General features: G+C 35.8%; 1 protein-coding gene across 3 annotated transcripts in view; it reads left to right on the top strand.

Moving 5' to 3' along the window:
• LOC128026118 (tyrosine-protein phosphatase non-receptor type 13) overlaps positions 1-9,989 on the top strand; it is a 29,019-nt gene extending 19,030 nt beyond the window's left edge. For 2 of the 3 annotated variants that reach the window (XM_052612862.1, XM_052612863.1), the window contains 12 exons: positions 229-293; positions 1,240-1,401; positions 1,479-1,653; positions 2,776-2,855; positions 3,169-3,242; positions 3,734-3,882; positions 4,023-4,168; positions 4,395-4,485; positions 6,864-7,198; positions 7,881-8,096; positions 8,257-8,319; positions 8,534-9,989. In XM_052612862.1, the coding sequence (XP_052468822.1) occupies positions 229-293; positions 1,240-1,401; positions 1,479-1,653; positions 2,776-2,855; positions 3,169-3,242; positions 3,734-3,882; positions 4,023-4,168; positions 4,395-4,485; positions 6,864-7,198; positions 7,881-8,096; positions 8,257-8,319; positions 8,534-8,629 (1,652 nt within the window). In that variant the 3' untranslated portion in view covers positions 8,630-9,989. Of the gene's footprint in view, positions 1-228; positions 294-1,239; positions 1,402-1,478; positions 1,654-2,775; positions 2,856-3,168; positions 3,243-3,633; positions 3,883-4,022; positions 4,169-4,394; positions 4,486-6,863; positions 7,199-7,880; positions 8,097-8,256; positions 8,320-8,533 lie in introns of those variants that run through there. The other variant, XM_052612864.1, reaches the window with a different exon arrangement.
• Positions 9,990-12,056: the final 2,067 nt, after the last annotated feature.

The following is a 12,056-nucleotide window of genomic DNA, read 5'->3' as shown; positions in this document are numbered from 1 at the left end:
CAACACATCTCCCCCGAAATGGCAGCAGAGGAGGGAGACATTCGTGAGTTTGGGAAATGTTTAAAATTTCTGTGAACTTGTTTCTCATTTAGCAGGAAGAATAAGATTTTATGTGATTCTTGGATTGATTTTTGCAAATTTGACATTTGTTGAATGCATTTGATGAACCATTCAGTGCGTAAATGGTCCTGCTTAAAGAAATGCATCTTTTTCTCATTTCTCTTACAGTTAAACCTGTCGCTGACAGTGCCATGCAATTCAGGAAAAGGCTGTCTGTCACATCGGAGCAGGAGGTAATTGTCCCTCGGCCTTGTTTTAGGCTGTAACATGACTCTTGCTTTGTAATCTATGTCATTCACCTCTAAATACCTCTGTAATCATCAGCATCAGATTCTTAATTCATTAATATTACACTGTTCAAGCAGCAATCATTATAACTTTCCTACAAAATGGGAGGAGATGCTTGTTCAGACAGGACTTGCATGTCTGGCCTTGTGTCCAAATGCACTCATTTTCACTCTCTTTCTTCATTTAGTGATTGGTAACATTTACTCATTTACCATCCACAACATAGTAAATAAGTTAGCAGTTCTGAACACTAAATGCATCTATCCCTTTTGTGAATACAGCATGATGGATAACATTTAAAAAAAAAAAATCTATGCATTATTCTTTAAAAGGATGCATTTAATTGATCAAAAGAGACATTTACAGTGTTACACAAGATTTCTATAGATCAAACAAATAAAAATATTCTGTTCTTCATGAATCTTGAAAAAAAAAATTTAAATCACGGTTTCCTCAAAAAAACATTTGTAGCACTACTGTTTTCAACATATATAATGATAAGAAATGTTTCTGGAGCATCAAATCAGTATATTACAATGATTCCTAAAGTATCATGTGACACCGAATGCTATAGAAATGGCTGCTGAAAATGATAAATGATTTTAAAATATAAAATAAAAATATGTGCAATAATATTTCACAGTTAATGCAGTCTTGGTAAGACTTTGTTCAAAAACAATCTTACCGACCCCAAACTTTTGAACAGTAGTGCATTAAATGTTGGCCAATCTGATCTGAGCAAATGGATCTGATTTCATCACTTGAAAAATGACAGGGTGAAGAGTCTGTCCTTATGATTGGATTTGAAAGCCAAGTTTTATTAGTGTGCAGTGTTAACAAGGCCTCAGTATTTAGTTTGCCTAAATGTTCCTGTTCCTTTCTTTTCTTCAGAGCTGTATCCTCCAGGTGGAGTTCACCAAGCCTGAGAAAGGTGGGCTAGGCTTTGCTCTGGTGGGCGGGTTCAATGGAAGCACACTGAGAGTGAAGGATATTTGTTGTGGGGGTGTGGCCGAGCAGGACGGTCGTCTACGTGTAGGTGACATTCTTTTGGAGGTATGTGCAAATTATTAGCAGTGATTTTTCATTGATAAACCATACAGAGGTGTACCAGATCTGTGTATGCTGTGCAGGTGAATGGCATCATTGTATCAGGACTGAGTCACAGTAAAGTTGTGGATATTTTGCGGAAGGCAGAGGGCACTGTTCAGCTGACGTTATGTAGGGACATCCTGCCCATGTCAGCCTGCTCTAGTTCCAGCTCCCCTGCCGAGGCCTCTCAGGAATTCATCACATCAAATTCTGCAGGTCAGCAAGCCTGATTCACATTCGCCCTGCTCTGTGGCTCCCTCTGCATTATCTCTCATCTGTTATGAAGAGCGGCAGCATCATTTATCACTCAACATATATCATTAAAAAAAAATACAGATTAATTAAGGTATGAATTGATGGATGAATATGTGGTTCAATTAATACCAAAATTTCTCTCAGTTGATAAAGCTTTTTGGCAATTCATTTTTTGGCAATTTAAACAAAATGTTGAGTACTAATTATGTAAAATATACACAACTGTTCAAAAGTTTGGGGTCTGTACGATTTATTCATTTATTTTTAAAAATAAATTATTATGTTTATTTGTCAAGGGTGCGTTAAATTGATCAAACGTAACAGAAATATTCTATAACATTATAGCTGTCTTTACTATTTCAATTAAATGGTGTTAAAAATAAAATCATCAATCAATTATTCAATTATGATATATCAATAAAATATAATTTCCTAAAAAATACTAAGCAGTTTTCAGCAGTGATAACAATAAAAAAAAAGTTTCTTCACATCAAATGAGCATATTAGAATGATTTCTGAAGGATCATGTGACACTGATTAATGGCTGCTGAAAATTCTCCTTTGCCATGACAGTAATACACTATATTTATTAAAATAATTTAAAATAGACAATTTAAGTACTTTTACATTGTTATTAAACTTCACAATATTTTGTAAACATCATTTGTCATTATATTATGTATATTGCAGGATGTCAATTTAACAAATTTTGTGTGATTAATTATGATTAATTATTTTTTAAATGTGAAGAAAAAAAAACTTTATTTTTGGTCTATGCAATTCTTTTGATTAGTTCCATTAATGAATTACTCTTTCATGTCATTAATTCAGTTTTATTTTATTATATATATATATATATATATATGTGTGTGTGTGTGTGTGTGTGTGTGTGTGTGTGTGTGTGATATATTATCACATTTAAATTTTGATTTTGACAGCTGATTATATTGGTCGCCCTTTCCTAGACATATATGCCAACACAACTTTAAAAGGCTAAATTAATTAAACACCTGTGATGACATGTTAGAAACTAGTTATTATAGATATTAGTTCTAATAATTGTATTGTCCTCTTCATTTGCAGATATTACATCACAAACGGAAACATATGCAGATCATTTCCAGACGTCAAGATGTCCTGGTCATGGAGGGGAATGTGAGCAGGTATCATTTATTTTAACATTTTTTCTCGATCATTTAGATTAAACTTGTAAATTACAATACTGAGATGATGACTTTCTCCAGTGAATTGAAAGCCCTTCCTAGAGCAGATTTGTAGACAAAAAGCTAATCTAATAAGTTAATAGTTTCAGCACCTAGAAAGTTTCACTTAAAATGAATTAGCACCGCCTCCAATTCCTCTCAGAGGAAACCACTGAAACTTAGATAACTGTAAGTGTGTCTCAGCAGAGTTAACTCATCACCTGTCTCCTCTTTCTTTCTCTTTCTCCTTTTTCTGTCTATCTCTTGCCTGTAGGAAAGTCGTAACTGTACACCTACCTGTCAGAGGTGTTGTCCATCTCTGGGAGTTACAGACATGCTTCAGGAAAGGTGAGTGTCACTGAATTTTTTTTTTTTTTTTTTTGATATTGCTGCTATATAACATTTGGCATCAAGAGTGCTGCAAGTGTATTGTTCTGTAATGAGACCTGAAAGTTTGTTCTGAATGAACTAAAACTACACTGTGTGTTATTTATCCATAAATCTGTTTGTTATCACCAAACATAAACCAGGTCATAAGGGCTGAATTTCATTGCCATTTGGTTTTTGTTTTTATTTTTTAGTATAGCTCTCAAAAGGAATCGCCACAGGGAGGCACTAAAGAGTCATTAATGAAATACAGGCCCAATAATCACCGCTTTGGCTTCTAGTTAGGCTGGCTTACAAGCCACACTTGTTATAGTACGTAGCACTTGCAATTAGCAGCTTTTTTACATTTTAGGTGGAAAAATCGCAGGAAAATCAGCCTTGCATGATAACAGCCCCGGAATGTAGCAATGTGGTCAAGGTCTCTGCTCATTCCTGCCCCGTACCCCCTTCAGGACAGACCCCCAGAAGGAGCATCCAGAAAAATCTGCCATGAAAACAGAGCATAGCCAGTCAGACGGCTGGAGCAGTGATGAAGAAGAGGATGGTGATGAAGATGACAGTTCTTCTCAGCCACTGCTTCCCGAGACGGTGACTCATACAGGTAAATGAGACTACATAATCTTCATGTCTCATTTTTTTCACCATCTAAGCAATGTAATTCCACAGCTATTCTAAAGCAATGAATTCTAGAGATCTGTGACTTGCGTAGTTCCTGAAATCACCTGACTTTATTACATTAAGGTCAACCAATTGTGTCAGAAGAGGAGCTTGCTAGGCTTGCAGTGATATCTCCATCTAAGAATGGGCAGTATTCTGGCTCCAGGGTCAAAGCCCTCATCCAGGCCCTTGAACTGTTAGAAAAGCAAGATCTGATTAAAGAGTTTATGGTAAGTTCATTTTTTTGACGTTAATACAAGCAGCTATATTTTATTTCTTATTGATGCACGCAGACACATCCACCACATTTATTTTCTTGTAATGTTTGTAATATAAATCTGTAGTTTCTCTTTAATACTAAAATAGTGTCTACAATAAACATTGTAGTATTTGATTTAAAGAATGATAACTCAAGAGTGTTGATGAGAGAACATGTGTGGCTCTTTTTTGTAATAGGCTTTAGAGCATCTGAAACCCTCAGACAGCTGCCTGGTCGGAAAAGCACCCGAAAACCGGGATAAGAACCGATACAGGGATATCCTGCCCTGTAAGTTCCTCTGCTTCTCTCATAATCCACCACAAACCCATCTTTAGTTAGATTTTTTTATTGCCGTTTTACAGTTTGTAAGCCTCAGTTCTCATAAAATAGATTTTTGGGTGTACATTTTCACACCATGTTGCAACCACAGGGACCACACACTGTCCACTGTCAGGAAACTCTAATTTCTTAGAATAAAAAAAAAAATTGAACTGTATGCACATTTTTACAGTAAAATCACTTTAGTCATTTTTGATAGTAATATCACTGTAAATAAAATAAATATATTGTCATGCATTGTTCACTGTGAAGAGTATGCAGTTTTATAATAGTACTTTAAATAAATTATTCTGAGTCACAGTACTGTTGAACTTTATTTTTATTACATTGTATTAATATTTTTATTACAATAATTTAATATATTATTATTTCAATCAAGTTATTTGTAATAACTTTTTCAGCTACTACAAAAAATTACTGTAACTACCGTTATTGACAAAAATATAGGCCTACTGTAAATTCACCCTAATATTAGAGAGCAAAGAACATTGGTTCAGTTTTAGACAACAGTGAATGTGAGGAGAGGAATGACTCCTGTATACATTTACCTGTAAACAGTGGAACACATGACACGGCAATTAAGTGAAATGCAACCAATCCCTGGTTGTTTACTCCCAGATCTCCTACCATTGCAGGATATAAGATTACATTGCTCTTCTAGACGTCTATATTTTACTCTGTATTTCACACTCTATCCGCCACCTCTTTGCGGTTTTCCGGACCTCCTCACCCATGTGGTTACATTTTCACACTATAGCCACGTTTATCCTGTTAGTACTGATTCAGTTTTTGCTGGTGTGAAATGTAAGCAGGTCAGAGGCAACGTGAGGTATTGTTTGCCCTCGATTTAAAACAAACCAAAAACGCTGCAAATGTAAATTCAAACAGGAGATGTGTAACTCATAGATCTGCTTTCACTGTTAATGGGAAACATCCATTCATGTGTTGGGTCAGAACGAATATGCAGAGAGTGGGCTGCAGTTGTATTGAAGAGAGGGGGGTCTCTGTACAGAATGGGCACAATACGGCGCTTTATTATCACGGTATCACTGTTCCCCAGGATTGAAAAGTGTGAGGGTCCCTGGGACTTAACCACTGTTATTGCTGGAGGGAGTTCAAGGGCCGCAACCTTCTTCAGGAAGCCTGATGCCAGCCATTGTTGAGACCGCTCTGCATGAATTTACCTACTCCTAGTGACATACGCTTCCTCTTACATGTGCCCCCCTTGTTTATCTCCTTCCCTCTCAGTTTCATTTTCTGCCCTTTTCCTCTTCCGTGCCTGTTGAACATGTTTTCACAAGCAGCCCCCTTTAAAGTCCCTTCAGCACTCACACTATACATTGCTTTCTGATTCAGATATTGTTCACATTTACACTACTGTGTACAGTGATTACAGTGATTTTTTTTTTCAGGCAATCTCAGATGAATAAAAGTTATAAAGAACAGCATTTATATGTACTTTAAACTTTTGGTTGTCTGATTTTCTAAGTTTGATATATATTTCATCTATATGAAGTATTAACGTAATAATGTTATTTAACTGAAATTAACAAAAACCGAACAATATTGTTTTTTTTTTTCAAGTCAAAAAAAAAAAAAGAAAAGAAAAAAGTGACCATCACATTGAAAACTGTTGCTATTTTGAAAATGCCAGCCAAAGTCTCAAGTCTCAGTGGGCTACATGAAGCAAAATGCCACCATGAGAATACACTAATATATTCTTCTCACTCTGCTCCCCTGTGTTCACTCCTTTAGGCTTAACAGCCAGCATGACCTTGAGAGCTCGTTTTGTTTATTTGGAGCTATTTGTTGTACCTCTGCATAATTTGTTCCTCCTCTATGGGGAAACCAACAACGTTGCATTCTTGGTTTGCAGATTAATAACCCTGTTGTCTACCGAAGCCAACAACAGCAATCACCTTATTACAGGAATGCTGAAGCCTCGTATAAATCTCCTACATGCGTTTCAAATAAAAAATTTGTTTGTGGTTTGGGAAACATACATTAGATAGTCAATACACAGGAGTTGTGTTTGTTTGCTTAGGCATAGATTTAAAATGACTCTGAAAAAACTGTATACCTTCTGGTTTTAATAATGAGCACTCAAAAGTTAGGTTGTCCTGTGGGAATCGAGGCGTCAGAGAGAGTTGAACTGTTGTTTTCTTATCTTATATTATGTCCAAATAACATGCATGCTTTTTTAAGCTGAGATGTACTAAAATCTTGGCTGAGGAACACATTTATCATTACAGCAGTTTTTCAAACGGTGTATGAATAATTGATCACAATCTACAATCCCTGTTTATCTCAACTGTTTGAACACTCAGATGATAAGACGCGTGTTCCTGTCGGAGAGAATGAGGGCTACGTCAATGCCAGCTACATTCGTATGAAGGTGGGCACAGAGGAGCTCCTCTACATCTCCGCTCAGGGCCCTTTGCCTGGCACTCAGGATAACTTCTGGCAGATGGTGTGGGAGAACAAGTCTGATGTTATCGCCATGATGACTCAGGAGGTGGAGCGGGGCCGGGTAAAATGCCACAAGTACTGGCCCGAGAAGCTCGATGTTCCCAAAGAAACCAGCCGTTACCAGCTCCACCTGGATAACTACCAGATGCTTGGCTATTTCCACATTAAGGTCATCAAGATGGTGGAAAAAGAGGTTAGGAGCGTGTACCTGATGGACGTTTTTTTTTTTTTTTATTGTAACCTTTTCAGTGTAAAAGCCACCATTTAAACATCACAATCAGGCTATGTTTTCAACATCCATAAAGGAATAGTTCACCAAAAAAAAAAAATTTAGGCCATCCAAGAGTAGATTAGTTTCTTCATTCATATTTTAGCATGATATCACCTGCTCACCAATGGATACTCTGTAGTGAATGGGTGCCGCCATGATGAGAGTTCAAACAGCTGATAAAAACATCACAATAATCCACAAGTATTCAACTCCAATCCATTAATTAACATCTTGTGTAGTGAAAAGCTGTGTGTTTGTAATCAGTTACTCATTAACACATTTGTATTTTCAAAATGTTGTTTCTGGCTGTCTTTTCTTCAAAATATAGCTTTTTCTATTGAATAAGTTGTCTCATCAGTTATTTGAACTCAGATTCTGACAGCGGATGTATATTCTTTGAAAATCTTAAATTTATTTAAAAGTATTTTAAAATTCGTTTTATTTCTTTTTTTTTATATGTTTTAATAATGTTTAGATATGGAAACAAGACAAAAAATACTGATTAAAAATTGTTTTTGCAGTTTATATCATAAATTCCAAATCTCCAAAAATCTAACTTACTACAGTAAGTTGTTATACAACATTGTATTGTGTACCTTTTCAGAGTGGAGACGTTCATTTTGTGAAGCATCTAAAGTTCACCACATGGCCTGACCATGGGACACCACACTCCTCCGAGCAGCTGGTGCGCTTCATACGTTACATGAGGGCTGTTCACGCTAAAGGGCCAATCATAGTCCACTGCAGTGCAGGCATTGGTCGAGCTGGAGTCCTCATCTGCACTGACGTCATCCTCAGTCTCATTGAGAAAGACTTAAGTGTGAGTATTTTGAATCAGCACCAAGCTTAAAGCAATAGTTCACCCAAAAGTTACAATTTGTGTTCATTTAAATATAAGTAGTGACAGAACTCTCATTTAAATACACAGCATAACATTGAGTATGAGCAGCTGAATGTATGTATTTCTGTTGCTGCCATAGATTAACGTGAGTGGCATAGTAAAGGAGATGAGACTGCAGCGGCATGGCATGATTCAGACCAAGGTGAGTATATCAGGACATTCAGTAGAAATACTTCCTTCAGATGAATATAGAAATCAATGATGGGAAATTCACTAGGGCACATCATTTCTCAGCCCATGAACAATAAACATGCCAATCATGAGTTATTCTTAGAAAGGTTATCCTTCTTCTGAATATACAGTATAGTCGTATAAATCCTCTGGACAGGTTTTGCCATTCTTCTGTCTGTTTTCAGGAACAATACCTCTTCTGTTATAAAGTCTGGCTGGAAGTGTTGCAAAGTATTTCACTTCTTCATGATCACCCCTGGCAAACTGAAACCTCTTCATGAACAAATCCTCAGTGTTTCCTCAGAAAGGCAACAATATATATGTGTTTTTGAGTGGCAGACATGGTGATATGTTGATTGTGTGTCTAATATAGTACTACCAAATTAAATTAAATTTAATTAAATTAAATTTAATTTAATTTAATTTAATTTAATTTAATTTAATTTAATTTAATTTAATTTAATTTAATTTAATTAATTTAAATTTAAATTTAAATTTAAATTTAAATTTAAATTTAAATTTAAATTTAAATTAAATATAGTACTACCACTTCTACTATTAATCAAATATTGAATATATCATAGGAAATATGGTAGATATGTTCATTATCTGTGCAAAGTCTCTGTGTGATTTGGTATATATTTTGTACCATTTTGGATTTCATAGCCTTTCTGGACTCTTAGTCGTTTTGCCTTGAAAATGTTTTTTTATTTTAAGATAAACGTTATGCACATGAATTATTAATTAAAAATTAATTTAACTTATTTTTCATATTTTGAACAGAAGTACGTCCAATTCTGTGATTTTCTTATAGTATTGCACTGGTTTGATTTTGACAGTATCGCAGCATCTGATTTTAGTAGAGAGGCCATCTTCGTTTAAAATGCTTTTTACACTCTCCGAAGAACCAGCTGCTAGACAGATACTTTTAGCAAAGTGCCTTTTAATTTCTCCATGTGGGGAGTTTACCGCTCATCTTTCTTTATCTGCACTCTTCTTGATTAAAACAAGCTGTTTTACCTCTTAGTTGACATTAGGTCAGAGCAGGAGGAATTAACCCAAAGAAATAGGACTGATGCAAAGAGATTACAAACCGCAGCCTTCTTATCTGAAAGCATAGCCTATAAGGGTCTGCCGGCAGGCGTAATCACTTGGAAACCAGGATTTGACGTTGGACAGCAGAGCAAGTATCGGCTTACACATGTAATGGAGAAAGAGGCTTGCCGTAAACCATCTTAACACATCGGTCTCACAATAGTAAGCAACAAATGTGTGAATGGGTTAGAAATTCCAATGGACCAATATTCTGTGAAACTGTAGTACTTTTCACTGTTTAGCTTGATGCAAAGCAACAGCACAAAAATTTTCAGCACACTAATGTCTTAAAATCTACGTTTATTTAAGACTATCAGAGCACATTTAAAATGGGTAAATTGTCCAATTTGATTTATTTATTTGCATTTAATTTTCATCAGGCTGTGTGAAAAGGTGATCAAATTACTATATTGCTGTATTACACTATAAATTATTAACCTTGTACTTTGATGGAAAGCTCAGATATAAGCTGTAGTTATGAGATGTATCAGAAATATCTTACTCTTCCTGTACCCATTTTTACAAATAAAACACTATATAATTGTATTTCATGTGTTTCAATATGTCATTTATCATATTCAGATTAGAAACTAAGAACCATGTTTTTTGCTAAAAAATCCCTGCCAAAATACTCTTGGTACCACATAATAGGGATTAGCCACTGGTTCACCAAAACATAAAAGTTGCTCTTAGAACGTTTTGACAAGTCATGTCTGATTACAGAACGAATCACTCTTATGAGCCAGATTTGAAAATGGAAAATGTTACATTTTTTACATTTTCTATTCACACCCTCAGCCAATAATAAAGAACTACAACACTCTTAGTAGCACACTGAATCCTATGTACTATATCAGCACATCTCAGAAGCTTTTCTTCCTGCACTTGATCTGTAAACATCCTGAGGTTTCCAGATGTCATTGCGGCCACGCTGTGGATGATAAATTTCAGTAGGAGAAACAAAAACAAGGACTTTACAGCCAAAAGCCATGGCACATGGGGCAGAGTGTTCCCACTCTGTTTTTACTGCAGAGGAAATACTGCCTCTCACATGGGCTCTTGTGACAGCATGGAAAGCCTTTTGACCTTGCAGAAAAGGAGGAAAGCCTTCAAAGCCAAACATTTGTGTGAAAACACGATTAGCAAGTTTGCCTGTTCCAGGCCTTGTTGGTATTGTGAACTATAGTAGCCGTCGCTTGAGCTGTTTTCAACTTTTTGTAAAGTGCTAAACCACAAATGAGTGGTAATTTCACATCAGGAGAGATGTTCCCTATTATAATTAAATGAACAGCCACTCGAGAAGCTTTACATGTTGGAAATGAAAGGCTCTTCCCCTAGCTGATGTGATTTCAGGCATGTTTTGCTATAATAAAGACCCATCTGGATTTCATTATTACTTCTGTTTTCTTCATGTGCTCCAAATGTCTCCAATAAGTAAAGACCAACAATGCCACTGTTGCCTCAAAATAAACATAATGTGTTGGTGCAATTAAATCCCTGACATTAATTGTATTATTTAGTACGTGGCAATCCTATATTGTTTAATTGTTATTCTGGATCATGCAAATATTGCAGAATTTTTTTCCATCTACAGTGTGACTATGAAATAGCTATTCTATGAAACTCATTAACAACAGCAACCCGCTGACATAAAGCAATTCTTTTAGCGAGGTCTGATTTAGTGAACTTGCAGAAGGAAACTGGTGGAGGATGTGGTTGGTATCTGACATACCCCAGTCATTGATCATGTAATTCAAACCACATGTGCGGAAATTTGGACAGAATTTAAGAATTAATATAAGCCCTAACTGCGCTCTTCTTTCAGTTTTATTACACTTCCAGAGCCGCTGATATTATCACTGAACTGTAGCGTTCAAGAAGACAGTGACTTTCATTTCTGCATAAAGCTCTGGAGTGGGTGTATTGTCGTGGTAAAGTCATTTGGAACCGTGTATTTGGAGAGAGCCAGTGATTTATAAGAGTGTGGAAAGTGTGGAAATGATCTCACAGCCACCTTGTAAATCCACCAATTTTTGGGTTCATAGTACAGTGCAGACAGTGCAGTACTTTTTGGTAATAAATGTAAAAATAGCACACAATGTAATACAGCACTAACTTGTCCACGTCCTCCTGAAGCGGTTCCACAGAATTAGATTGAAATTGTTGCTAATGCAAATAGATTTTAGAATAGATAATCAAAGAATAAATTAAAGCACAAAATCATTTTGTTTTGCAGCATTTAGAATCAAAGAACTTATTTTTTTAAGACTTAAAAAAAATTATCTGGTTCCCTTTCGAATGTTCTCTCATGTTGTGTATGGGAAACTCCTGTTTATACCATTACTGAAGCCTGATTTGTTCACGTTTGTGTAGCTGTACAAACCAATGGCGTTCTAGCTCGTCAGAATGGGTGGAGCCGATCCCTTCATAAGTCGGCGCGCCATTTCATTTGCTATTGTAATTATAAGAACTCTGGTTTGAAGCGGAAATAGTTTATTGCAATTTATTTTATAATTTATTTTTGGTCACTTTATTTTAAGGTCCAGGTTTCGCTATTGACAAACCATATGGCTTTTGCCTTAATAAACTCCTTATTTTCTGCTTTAACAATAG

The sequence above is a fragment of the Carassius gibelio genome, chromosome A13 (genome assembly GCF_023724105.1).
Source record: "Carassius gibelio isolate Cgi1373 ecotype wild population from Czech Republic chromosome A13, carGib1.2-hapl.c, whole genome shotgun sequence".
Lineage (NCBI taxonomy): Eukaryota > Metazoa > Chordata > Actinopteri > Cypriniformes > Cyprinidae > Carassius > Carassius gibelio.
This window is presented reverse-complemented; position numbering and strand designations above follow the sequence as displayed.